Genomic DNA, 12458 nt, shown 5'->3' on the forward strand with positions numbered 1-12458 from the left:
GCAGTCCTCAACAGCCAGCACTTTCGTCCCGCCAAGCCCCTCGGCCCAAGGGCGCTAATAATCCCACCAAGCCAGTATTCCAGACCTCGCAAAACTTGGGTGTATCAAAATCTTCCTCCACACTCGCCTTTACACACCTTTCAGCCAACTCAGCTCTGTACTCCCCAAAATAGTTTCCTCTGCTTGTCATATCACGATGTCTGAACCCATCAGGAACAAGAAAGCGGATATTCCGATCGCGCCGTAAGTTTTTTTGAACCATCTAACTGAATCTCAAATTTGCCGCATGCTAGGATTCGATTTCTGATGATGCGTGACACCATAGGACACCTCAAAACACTCCAGCTAATAATGCTCCTATCTCTTCCCATGCCCAGCAACCTGGAATTGCCAGCATCAAAGAAGGTAATTGAATGCATGGACTATCGCCTCCCTTGGTGATTCACCAGACGCTCATTTATCTCTATAGAGTCCCTTGACCATGCTACGGCCGCTTCTCTTTTCGCACGCAATCCGGGTCTAGTCTCCATGATTCAAGGGAAACTGGGCTCTCTCGTCGGCCGCTCTTCAGGCTACATCGAGTCCCTACCCGTATCGGTTCGCCGACGAGTTGCTGGACTGAAGGGTATCCAGAAGGAGCATGCTAAGCTGGAGGCTCAGTTCCAGGAAGAAGTGTTGGAACTCGAGAAGAAGTATTTTGCGAAATTCACCCCTCTTTACCAGAGACGTGCCACAATAGTTAATGGTGATACGGAGCCTACTGATTCGGAAGTCGCGAATGGCCGCGAAGAGGAGGAAGACGCCGAGGTCGAAGGCGAAGCTAGCAAAGATGAAGCCGATAATTCAACAACAGCTGGAATCCCTGAGTTTTGGCTATCGGCCATGAAGAATCAAATTTCCCTTGCGGACATGATCACTGAACGCGATGAAGAGGCTCTGAAATATCTCACCGACATTCGGATGGAGTATCTTGATCGCCCTGGATTCCGACTTATCTTCGAGTTTTCTGAGAATCCCTTCTTTTCGAACCAATCCATCTCGAAAACCTATTATTACAAGGAAGAGAATGGGTACGGAGGTGATTTCATTTATGATCATGCGGAAGGCACCAAGATCGACTGGAAAGCGGACAAGGATCTTACCGTACGGATCGAGAGCAAGAAACAGAGAAACAAGAGTATGTCACCACGTGCTGAAGTCTCTACCTGTCACTAACATCTCCAGATACCAAACAAACCCGTGTTGTCAAGATAACTGTTCCCACGGAGTCGTTTTTCAATTTCTTCTCACCCCCACAGCCCCCCACCGATGATGACGATACTGTCGCCACTGATATCGAGGAGCGTCTCGAACTTGACTATCAACTTGGAGAAGATATCAAGGAGAAGCTTATCCCCAGAGCAATTGATTGGTTCACCGGGGAGGCTCTTCAATTCGAGGAACTAGGTGACGACATGGACGAGGATGAATTTGATTTGGAGGATGATGAAGACGATGAAGACGATGACGATGACGATGACCGGGAGACTGATCGTGATGTCGATGAGGACTCAGATGAAGAGGTATGACTGGTTCTGATCATTTACCATTAACGCATGTTCATATGCTGACACTGTGGGTAGGACGGTACTTCTAAGCCGAAGAAGGAGGCAGCAGAATGCAAACAAAGCTGAGCAGGGCGGCTTGATCTGACGCAGCCATAAGAAGTGTATCTCAGTCACGACTGGACTTATACGCGCTTGGTTGTCTCAGCCGATTCCTTCTACGCCCGTGCGCCTCTAGTTCGATTTCTAATATTGCCTCAAATTGTGTCTCCTATCATATGCCTCTTACTCCTAATCTCTTTTTATGTTCATGCACTAGCAAAGTTCTCAGATACAAACATCTTAAAGTCTTAAATTTCATGGGTCTGCGCCGACGCATGTATCTTCGTTAGCGAGTCTCTTAATAATCTTTCGCCGTCAAATTAGGATACTGGCCTCTGTTAAATTCCCAGGTTGCTTGGACAGTCAGAGCTTACTTTCATTCCTGGTGTTTAATTAATTGTTTCTATGATTTTGCAAAAATAACCAGCAATAGCGGAAGAGAAGACTTTGCCAAAGAAGCTCATTATCAAAAAAGCTCTTTTCATTGGAGCGGAGGTGTTGGGTGAATGCCATGTTCAGTTCGAGAGGGTCATCGCAATATCTCTGTTCACCACACCGCTAATTGCAATAATGGTCGATATGTACGTAAGACGGAAAATTAGTCGCAGCATGCTCAATGCACAAGATTGAAACATCATGGTTAGATCAGAACATGCATCTAAGGTTCAGTTAACGAGAATATACGTCATTTCTCTTCACTTTGATCTTAGAGGCAGACAAAAATAGTAGATTTGTATCAACGAAGGCCTTTCAGTAATGATGATGACCCTTGGCATTGGCTTTGACAACTGTGGAGAGTGTCTCGATAAGTGGCGCGGCCGTCCAGGCCCGCCTCAGGGGCTGCGGCTCGCGGCTCGCGGCTCCGGGCTCGGTAACGCCAGCTGTTAGCCAGTTCAATAATTTCTCCCTGGAGGAGAGCATGAAGACTGTCTTCTTTATCAAACAAACCTCCCCTGATCTTCCGCGTGTCAAGGCTATGATTCTCTGACGTCTGGATTGAACTCGACTATCTCCTTTTTTTGTTTTTCGCTAGATGCATGCGACATCGGCCATCCATACAAGATTGTCCAAAGTCTTACACTGGTAGTTTTCTGGCCCAATCTTGTTCAGGATATCGTCTTAAGTGTCAACAAAGTTGTTAAATGGCTCACAATTACGAGGTGGGCACGAGGGCCTGGCAGCCCGATCCGACCGAGGGCTGGATTGCGTCTGAGGTGAAGGAGAAGCATGTAGATGGAGACAAGGTGCAACTCATCTTTGCCATAGAAAATGGAGAGGTACGTTACCATTATTCGCATCTTTGCGAGTCATCAACGCAGGAGGCTAAAATTTATCTGGGTTTAGACAAAAACCTTCGAAACCAGTCAAGCTGAATTGCAAATTGACAACAACCCGAACTTGCCTCCGTTGATGAACCCTGCCATGCTGGAGGCCAGTGAGGATCTCACAAATTTGTCGCACCTGAATGAGCCTGCTGGTAGGTATCAATCTTGCAGCCATACGCAATGGTAACTGAAACCCGTGAAGTCCTCCAGGCTATAAAATTACGTTATGCACAGAAAGAGATTTATACCTACAGTGGTATCGTCCTTATTGCTACGAATCCCTTCGCCCGGGTCGACTCCCTCTATGTTCCGCAAATGGTGCAAGTATACGCTGGCAAACACCGAGCATCTCAAGCACCTCACCTGTTTGCCATCGCCGAAGAAGCATTTGCGTAAGAGCCGATCCTTCGTTCGATCTGTCTCCCCAGCTCACATAATCTGCGCAGCGATATGCTACGAGATGGTAAGAACCAGACCATTGTCGTTTCTGGAGAGTCAGGGGCCGGAAAAACCGTCAGTGCAAAGTATATCATGCGGTATTTTGCAACCCGCGAGTCCTCCGATCAGCCTGGCAAGTACACCACAAGTCGGGCTGATGCAATCAGTGAGACCGAAGAGCAGATCCTAGCCACCAATCCTGTCATGGAGGCTTTTGGAAACGCCAAAACAACACGCAACGATAATTCGTCGCGCTTCGGAAAGTACATCGAAATCATGTTCGATGACAAGACCAATATCATAGGTGCAAAAATCAGGACTTATCTTCTGGAAAGATCTCGCCTGGTGTTCCAACCTCTCAAAGAGCGGAATTACCATATCTTCTACCAGTTGGTAGCCGGTGCAACGGATATAGAGAAGCAGGACCTTGGTTTGACTTCGATTGAAGATTTCGATTACCTTAGTCAGGGCGGGACGCCGACGATTGATGGCGTTGACGATCGCACAGAGTTTACTGCGACCAAAAAATCCCTAAGTACCATTGGCGTGCCTGAGAAGACTCAAGTGGAGATCTTTCGGGTCCTCGCAGCCTTGCTTCATCTCGGAAACGTCAAAATTACTTCCACAAGGACTGACTCCAATCTGTCATCTTCGGAGCCTTCTCTTATGCGAGCCTGCGATATGCTGGGAATCGATGCCATCGAGTTTGCAAAATGGATAGTGAAAAAGCAGCTGATCACGAGGGGCGAAAAGATCACGTCTAATCTCACACAACAGCAAGCAATCGTCGTGAGGGACTCTGTTGCCAAGTTCATTTACTCGAGTTTGTTCGACTGGCTTGTTGATAAAATCAACCGTGGTTTGGCTACTGATAATATCTTGAGCAACTTCAAGTCCTTCATAGGCGTCCTAGATATTTACGGATTTGAACACTTCGCAAAGAACTCCTTCGAGCAGTTCTGCATCAACTACGCCAACGAGAAATTACAGCAGGAATTCAATCAGCACGTCTTCAAACTTGAGCAAGAAGAATACATACGCGAACAGATAGATTGGACATTCATTGACTTCTCAGATAACCAGCCTTGTATTGATTTGATTGAAGCGAAACTGGGTATTTTGTCACTTCTGGACGAAGAGTCTCGACTACCCATGGGCTCAGATGAACAATTTGTGACGAAACTTCATCATAATTTTGCCGCGGACAAACAGAAATTTTATAAAAAACCACGTTTTGGCAAATCTGCGTTCACGATCTGCCATTATGCTGTTGATGTAACATATGAATCTGACGGGTTCATAGAGAAGAACAGGGATACTGTGCCAGATGAGCACATGGAAATTCTGCGCAGCTCATCCAACGAGTTTGTGAAAGAAATTCTTGATACCGCTGCCGCTGTTCGCGAGAAGGATTCAGCTTCTATCTCTTCCAAGCCTGTTGCTGCGCCTGGGCGCAAGATTGGAGTTGCTGTCAACCGCAAGCCTACTCTTGGTGGTATCTTCAAGTCGTCATTGATTGAGCTTATGAACACGATCAACTCGACAGATGTTCACTACATCCGCTGTATCAAACCGAATGAGGCCAAAGAACCGTGGAAGTTTGAAGGTCCAATGGTTCTCAGTCAATTGAGAGCTTGCGGTGTTCTCGAAACTGTCCGCATCAGTACAGCAGGATACCCAACGCGCTGGACTTACGAAGAATTTGCTATAAGATACTACATGCTCTGCCATTCGTCGCAATGGACGTCGGAGATTAGAGATATGTGTCATGCCATTCTACAGAAGGCTCTTGGTGACGGCACTCAGAAAAAGCAAGACAAGTATCAGCTAGGCCTGACAAAAATCTTTTTCCGCGCTGGTATGCTTGCTTTTCTTGAAAACCTCCGCACATCCAGGCTCAATGAATGCGCAATAATGATCCAGAAGAACCTGCGATGTAAGTACTACCGGCGCAGGTATCTTGAGGCTCGTGCCTCTATCCTTACAACTCAAGCTCTGGCGAGGGGCTTTCTTGCGAGACAACATGCGGCTGAGATACGTAAGGTCAAAGCAGCTACAACCATTCAACGGGTGTGGAGAGGGCACCGGGAAAGGAGGAACTACACTCGAATTCGCGCCAATTTCGTACTTTTCCAGTCAGTCGCGAAAGGATTCCTTTGCCGACAAAACATCCTGGATACAATACATGGCAACGCAGCGAAAGTAATACAACGATCTTGGCGTTCTTGGTGTCAGTTACGCGCATGGAGGCAGTACCGCCGGAACGTTATAATCGTTCAAAATCTCTGGAGAGGCAAGCAGGCCAGGAAGCAATACAAGAAGCTTCGGGAGGATGCAAGAGATCTGAAACAAATCTCCTACAAACTCGAGAACAAAGTGGTAGAATTGACTCAGTATCTCGAATCACTGAAGCGTGAGAACAAGGCTCTGAACTCACAATTGGAGAATTATGAGACTCAACTGAAATCTTGGAGAAGCCGTCACAATGTCCTCGAAAACCGTTCTAGAGAGCTACAGGCCGAGGCCAATCAAGCTGGTATCACTGCTGCTCGGTTGACCGCTTTGGAAGACGAAATGAACCGGTTGCAGCAAAATCATAATGATGCGCAAGCAACAGTCAAGAGACTTCAGGAGGAGGAAAGGATATCACGAGAGTCAATACGTTCTGCACACCAAGAGCTGGAGCGATTACAGCAGCTGAATAGTGAAGCAGAGGACGAAAAAGCTTCGCTTCGTCAACAAATTGTGGAACTCGAGGAACAGCTCGAGGTTGCAAAACGAACCGTTCCCATGAATGGCTTGAGTGGTGATCAACCGAACGGTGGGCCAACCCCACCTCCTGCGACCGGCTTGATCAACCTGGTGTCCTCGAAAAAGCCCAAGCCTAAGCGACGCAGCGCTGGTGCTGAACGGATTGACACCGATCGTTTCAGTGGAGCTTACAACCCGAGACCAGTCTCCATGGCTATCCCGAGTTCCGCAATGGGACGTCAGCCGTTCACCGGCAATACATTCTCTCCAGGACTGGATTCTGTTGAGGTAGAGCTTGAGAATCTACTATCTGAGGAAGATGAACTCAATGAAGAAGTGACGATGGGCCTGATTCGCAACTTGAAGATCCCACTACCCAGTTCTACACCGCCTCCTACAGAGAAGGAGGTTCTTTTCCCGGCATACCTTATCAATCTTGTAACCTCAGAAATGTGGAACAACGGATTTGTGAAAGAATCGGAGCGCTTTTTGGCCAATGTCATGCAGTCTATACAGCAGGAGGTTATGCAGCATGACGGCGACGATGCTGTTAATCCTGGGGCTTTCTGGCTCTCTAATGTACACGAGATGCTCTCGTTCGTGTTTTTGGCCGAAGATTGGTACGAAGCCCAGAAGACCGATAATTTCGAGTATGACCGCTTGTTGGAGATCGTCAAACATGACCTAGAGAGCCTAGAGTTCAACATCTATCATACCTGGATGAAAGTGCTGAAGAAGAAGCTCTTCAAGATGATCGTACCGGCGATCATCGAATCCCAATCACTTCCGGGTTTTGTCACAAGCGAGACAAACCGATTCCTTGGCAAGCTTCTTCCATCCAACAACAATCCTGCGTATAGTATGGATAATCTTCTCAGTCTCCTGAACAATGTCTACAAAGCGATGAAAGCTTTCTATCTTGAGGAGTCTATCATCACTCAAACGGTGACCGAACTTCTTCGACTCGTGGGTGTTACCGCTTTCAATGATCTTCTTATGCGAAGAAACTTTTTGTCCTGGAAACGTGGGCTACAGATCAACTACAACATTACCCGCATTGAGGAATGGTGTAAGAGCCACGATATGCCTGAAGGCACACTGCAGTTGGAACATCTAATGGTAAGCATATCTGGCCACTATTCGATATGAGAGGGTGCTGACCCAATCCAAAGCAAGCAACCAAGCTCCTACAATTGAAAAAGGCCACCCTGAATGACATAGAGATCATACAAGACATCTGTTGGATGTAAGAACATCTTACCAGTCTTCGCCTTGCTACACCGAATTCACAAGATACTGACCACCATATATCAAGGCTGTCTCCGAATCAGATACAGAAGTTACTGAATCAATATCTTGTTGCTGACTACGAACAGCCTATCAATGGCGAAATCATGAAAGCGGTTGCGTCTCGTGTCACCGAGAAGAGTGATGTGCTTCTTCTTACTCCCGTTGACATGGAAGACAGTGGTCCCTATGAAATCGCAGAGCCGCGTGTCATCACGGCATTGGAGACGTACACACCGTCCTGTAAGTGAGATTCGAAGGCTGTGGCCGCCGCAAGCCTCACTGACATTTTTAAAGGGCTACAAACACCGCGACTGAAACGGCTTGCCGAAATAGTATCAGCACAGGCAATGGCTCAACAGGAAAGGTTGGATATGACAGAAACTAGCGAGGGAGCGATCCCTGCCAAATAACTCGTACATTGGAAATAGCCCTATCACATCATAATGGCCACCTGGTGAAAACTTCAGGGACTAGCAGCCCTGATTACCCGCTCTTTAAATCAGCAAAAGTGCACCATCATCTTTCGTCGATTTCTACTCAAAGCTGATCATCACGTGCTTTCCCTGCCTTTCTCTCCCACATTCTAAATTTCTCTTCATTATATATTACCATTGCATCAACAATACTGTTATCGATCGAGCAATCAAGATTCTGGTTTGCAGAATTGCTCAAACCGCGAATATTCACCCACCAAGGAACGCTCGGACTTCCGGGCTGACTTCTGGGCATACTTGGGGTTTGGAGCGCAGTAGTGCTTGTGGGGTTGTGGAGAAAAGAATTCGTACGTACCCGTCGGCGCTGACCAACGTTTTAACAACAGTACATTTCTTCCATGTTTCCATGTTCTAGTCGTCAATCTCACCCAAGAGTCGTCTCACAGTTAATCAAACTAGCCACATATTTTTCATTGAGAGCATCGCAAACATGGCGCCTCTAAAACAGTTGAATTTCATCACGGGCAACAAGAACAAGTTGGCTGAAGTGAGGGCTATCCTAGGCAGTGTAATCCATGTCGATAGCCAAGCAATTGAAGTGCCCGAAATTCAGGGCACAGTCGAAGAAATTGCCAAGGACAAATGTAGACGTGCTGCAGAAGCGGTAAGCAGCGATCTTCTGATATTTTCGAGGGTTAAATGATATTAGAACAAGGTTGTTCCTGCTGACATGATCGAACAGATTAGAGGTCCAGTCTTGACGGAAGACACGGCTCTGGAGTTCCATGCGCTGAAAGGTCTACCTGGCCCATACATGTAATGTCTTCAGTGCCTGAAAAAGCTTAAGCGTGACATGCTGATGTATGACCAAGCAAATCGTTCCTTGACGCCCTTGGCCACGAAGGGTTGAACCGAATGCTTGACTCATTCGATGTGAAAACAGCAGAGGCCGTCTGTACCTTTGCGTTCTCTGAAGGCCCTGGGTCGGAACCTATCTTATTTCAGGGTAGAACCAAGGTAGGATTGACTAAAACATGCCATCGGGATTTGCAACTGACGCCAGCTGTGAAGGGAGCTATTGTCCGCCCAAGAGGCCCCGCAAACTTTGGTAGGTGTACACAGGGACAGACACTCTTTAATCGATCCACTTGTGATTAATTCATGCTTTTTTTTCTAGGTTGGGATCCGATCTTCGAATACCAAGGCAAAACGTATGCCGAGATGGATAAGGATGAGAAGGTACCCTACGGAGTTCCCTCCCCTCCTTTTACTTCTTTGGTCGCTAATACTTGATTAGAATCAAATCTCCCACAGATACAAAGCCCTAGTCAAACTGCAAGCTTGGCTAACCCGTGAAAGATCCTGATCTGATTCTTCCCAGCTGTGATGGAGCCTGTTTGAGGCGATTGAATTTGAATTTAACATGTCAGTAGTAGTCAGTCTGTATTTAGTGCCTGGCTGCTCTTCCAGGACTCTATCCAGCCAGAGATTCGTGCGCAATTGGATTCTACATCGTCATCCTTTTCACTATTTAACTCAACCACAATCTCTTCGTCGAATGATTCGCGGGCTTCCTCGAGAAGAACACCGAATATTTCCGCATCCAGGTTTTCTTGCAGCTTCGCTTGCTTGTAGCCCCTGTAAAAAAATCGAATCATAGTCAGAAACTAGGCTTTCTGTATAAACAAGTTATTGAAGACTAAGGTTTGGAGGTACCTCGATGTTAGACGGTCGTATAGAATGGACGTGGATGGGCAACGTAGAACCACCACGAGATCAACCCAGGACTTGGGGAAAAGATCACAGGCATGCCAATCAATCAAGTAGCCACCTCTCAGCAGTTCCTCTTCGACAGCATCCAGAAGCTGAAATTAAGATTGCTTAGTATGCCGCCAAATATTGAACAGGCGTGAGATCATAAAAAGGACACAAGATATCGGGGACCTATTTTAGACGCACTTTGTCTTCGTCAACAACCCAGGTTTGCAATTCCTGGTCGTAAGTGTCGTAACAGCCCCGGTCTTTCGCGATCTCATTGATCGAAAGATGTCGCAAACCAGTCTCCTCGGCTAGCTGCGCACAGTGAACAGTTTTACCTACACCAGGCGTCCCTGTAATGACTATGTTCGGAGTTGTTCGCATGCTGAAACCTCGCTGTGCAGGTTTTAGTACTGAAGCCTGCTGCGGTGGTCGATAGTCGTCGCAAGGCGAAATTTCTGGTGGCGGTTCAATTGGTTACTTTGCCTTGCGTCGCGGGGCACAATCGGAACAACCCACCAACCGATCTAGCCGGGGGGTTCCAAACCAACTGGTTGCCGGGTATGTAGTACTTTGTACGGAGTACTTGACAGTATAAGAGTTCTCGCACTGGCGTGTGAACATCCTATACACTACTATGTGCGGCAGCTTGACTAATGTAATCATCCAGGAAAGAATGCTATCCGGTTTTAGAGATATTCGGTAGTTATGCTTCAAGTAACCGACAGGGTTGTAACGCATCACTGCTAGGGCGATTCAACCGTCTCTGCTGCCCCATTCTCTGCGGGCGGAGCTACGCTTCAGAGAAAGTGAGACCGTGCCTAGCTAAACCATTGATAATCTGTGATTGAACAGTCTACTCAGATTCGAGACCATCTCTATAGACCTCCGTGGTATATGGTGACCCTTCAACTTTGGCAGGTGACTTGGAGTCTAGGAGAACAAAACTGTTAGTTGGCATTTGTACCGATAGTAGAATGCTGTGACTTACTTGAGAAGTTCGAATGCGGTATATTTTTGGAGGTATGTTGTCCCTCGCCTGTATCCTTTGAGAATCCTGGCAGGGTCGGGGTTCAACCCTGGAGTGTCTTTTAGTCGCTTTATTGCAGGGGGCGCTTTGAACATCGGGTCGAAAACCAATAAGTTTGCACTTCCATTATCACGAATTTCAAACCCAACAATTGTCATAGAGTGTCCTATATAGAGGCTCTCACATGTCAGCTCTTGCGCTTGGGACGGAGAATAAAAGGCGGGGGTTGTCCAAACCCTGGTGCTGAAAATAGATGGGTGGTAAGTCTGTAGAAATGACCTTGTCTTCCCTCTCCAGGTTGCGTGAATCCCGGAAATAGGACGCAACGTTCATGAACAATGCATCATGGGCTCGCATGCTCTCCGTGGGTCCAATGCTATTGGCTACGCAGCTATAACTAGTCAGTTTCTCGTATCTGAGGCGAGGGTGAGATGGGCTAACAACTTACAGTATTCCGAGACTTGAAAATAGCGCTTGAGCCTATGCATGAAACATCAACCGAACTTTCTTTTTCCCGGATGTGGGAGCTGAAGCAGAAACGTATTACCTCAGCTGTGCCAATATATTTTCTGGTCCCCCGAATGCCACCAGTTTCAATTCTTCCTACAATGTTGAATCCCTTGTCCCATGCATTCTCAATCATATCCTGGAGCTGAAGAATTGTAGGCAGTTCCCCAGAAAAGCATTCATACCCCAGTAATCGAGCGTTTTTGATATAAGTGATTAGCATCTGGATATTCCTGTAGCCACAGAAGCCGCCTTCCTTAGGAATTTTTGAGATTTGGTGCACCATGGAGCTACAGAAGAAGGCACGCTGGACAGATTTATCACGATCACATAACCGGGCAAGCACAGAGATCACGTCCGTCAACTCGTTCTCAAAGGTTTCCGCCTTTCGAAGTGCACCGTTAGAAGAAAGGGTGTTGGTCAAAATCGACTTGGGACCTTTTTCAAGCACTCTTCGCAACCACGCGGGCATTTGCTTTTCATTCGCATGGGGCCCTAATTCTGACCGCTATAGAATGGTCAGCTAGATGCATCGCCCGTGAGACAGATGAGCTGTCTCTAAGTATAATAGAAGTAGAGAGCTGATAGGTTCAATACCCCAAGTCGTTTGATGCCTTCAGTAAGAACACAGTTCTCCGGTCCAGCTATTGACACTGTGAGTGATTCGGATCCTCTGAGAGAAAGCTTTGGGAGCGATGAAGTGCCAATGCATTGCTTGTGAGTAGTTCTAGCAGGCTCTGACAGTTCATTTGGCGGGCGAGCCGAGACCTCAAGGGCGGTTTCTTCCGCAGCGTGTAGATCAAGGTGAGACGGCAACTCCGCTTCCATAACAGTCTCGCCACAGTTGCAAGGGCACTCGATGTACCCATCGGTTTGGCCGTCTTGAAAGCCCGACAACGATAATTGCTGCCGATGTTGCATCATGAGAGTTTGGTCTGCATGCTGATGGCTTGCTCTATTACTGGCTCGTATGTCATTATCGGGGTGGCAAGATTCCACATGTTCCATAACAAAATTACTGTCGGCATCAGAGAAGGGACAAAAGGGGCATGTCGGATCGCCATCAGTTGGGTGATCCATGGAGAGTCGATATTCATGGGATAACACTGGAGAAGCGTTTGGCGTTTGACAAAGGGAATCGAAATTAGGCCAAGGGCAATCCTAGCGAACGAGAACTGGAGAGTAATGTTACGCGTCATTAACTAAAGTTACAGTTGCTGTCTGTGGGGCCCCGAGCGGACACTGATAAATATGAATCAACTACAGAATCTCGACAAGC

The 12458-nt window shown here is 47.2% G+C and overlaps 5 protein-coding genes across 5 annotated transcripts; 3 read left to right on the forward strand and 2 right to left on the reverse strand.

Moving 5' to 3' along the window:
• Window positions 1-123: 123 nt before the first annotated feature.
• nap1 (histone chaperone NAP1) lies at window positions 124-1963 on the forward strand. Its single transcript, XM_020205746.1, has 5 exons — window positions 124-243; window positions 326-405; window positions 470-1177; window positions 1225-1562; window positions 1623-1963. The coding sequence occupies exons 1-5, from the start codon at window positions 197-199 to the stop codon at window positions 1671-1673; spliced, it is 1224 nt and encodes a 407-aa protein (XP_020053044.1). The 5' UTR covers window positions 124-196; the 3' UTR covers window positions 1674-1963.
• Window positions 1964-2788: 825 nt separating this feature from the next.
• Window positions 2789-7860, forward strand: ASPACDRAFT_34036 (type V myosin; the record flags this gene model as incomplete). The annotated part of the gene is made up of 7 exons (XM_020200010.1): window positions 2789-2923; window positions 2991-3123; window positions 3174-3363; window positions 3418-7279; window positions 7333-7406; window positions 7476-7690; window positions 7745-7860. The coding sequence occupies 7 exons, from the start codon at window positions 2789-2791 to the stop codon at window positions 7858-7860; spliced, it is 4725 nt and encodes a 1574-aa protein (XP_020053045.1).
• Window positions 7861-8374: 514 nt separating this feature from the next.
• On the forward strand, window positions 8375-9250 carry ASPACDRAFT_33691 (non-canonical purine NTP pyrophosphatase; the record flags this gene model as incomplete). Its single annotated transcript, XM_020199982.1, has 6 exons — window positions 8375-8548; window positions 8627-8700; window positions 8757-8901; window positions 8956-8992; window positions 9062-9123; window positions 9182-9250. The coding sequence occupies 6 exons, from the start codon at window positions 8375-8377 to the stop codon at window positions 9248-9250; spliced, it is 561 nt and encodes a 186-aa protein (XP_020053046.1).
• A 70-nt stretch (window positions 9251-9320) lies between these two features.
• ASPACDRAFT_54113 (nucleoside triphosphates FAP7) lies at window positions 9321-10026 on the reverse strand (the record flags this gene model as incomplete). The annotated part of the gene is made up of 3 exons (XM_020202834.1): window positions 9321-9522; window positions 9601-9749; window positions 9844-10026. 3 exons carry the CDS (start codon window positions 10024-10026, stop codon window positions 9321-9323), a joined length of 534 nt encoding a protein of 177 aa, XP_020053047.1.
• Window positions 10027-10333: 307 nt separating this feature from the next.
• ASPACDRAFT_80876 (C78 family peptidase) lies at window positions 10334-12243 on the reverse strand. The gene is made up of 6 exons (XM_020205747.1): window positions 11777-12243; window positions 11220-11687; window positions 11121-11152; window positions 10909-11063; window positions 10634-10838; window positions 10334-10575 (listed from the first exon to the last, which is right to left on the reverse strand). The coding sequence occupies exons 1-6, from the start codon at window positions 12101-12103 to the stop codon at window positions 10551-10553; spliced, it is 1212 nt and encodes a 403-aa protein (XP_020053048.1). The 5' UTR covers window positions 12104-12243; the 3' UTR covers window positions 10334-10550.
• Window positions 12244-12458: the final 215 nt, after the last annotated feature.

Source organism: Aspergillus aculeatus (genome assembly GCF_001890905.1).
Source record: "Aspergillus aculeatus ATCC 16872 unplaced genomic scaffold ASPACscaffold_15, whole genome shotgun sequence".
Lineage (NCBI taxonomy): Eukaryota > Fungi > Ascomycota > Eurotiomycetes > Eurotiales > Aspergillaceae > Aspergillus > Aspergillus aculeatus.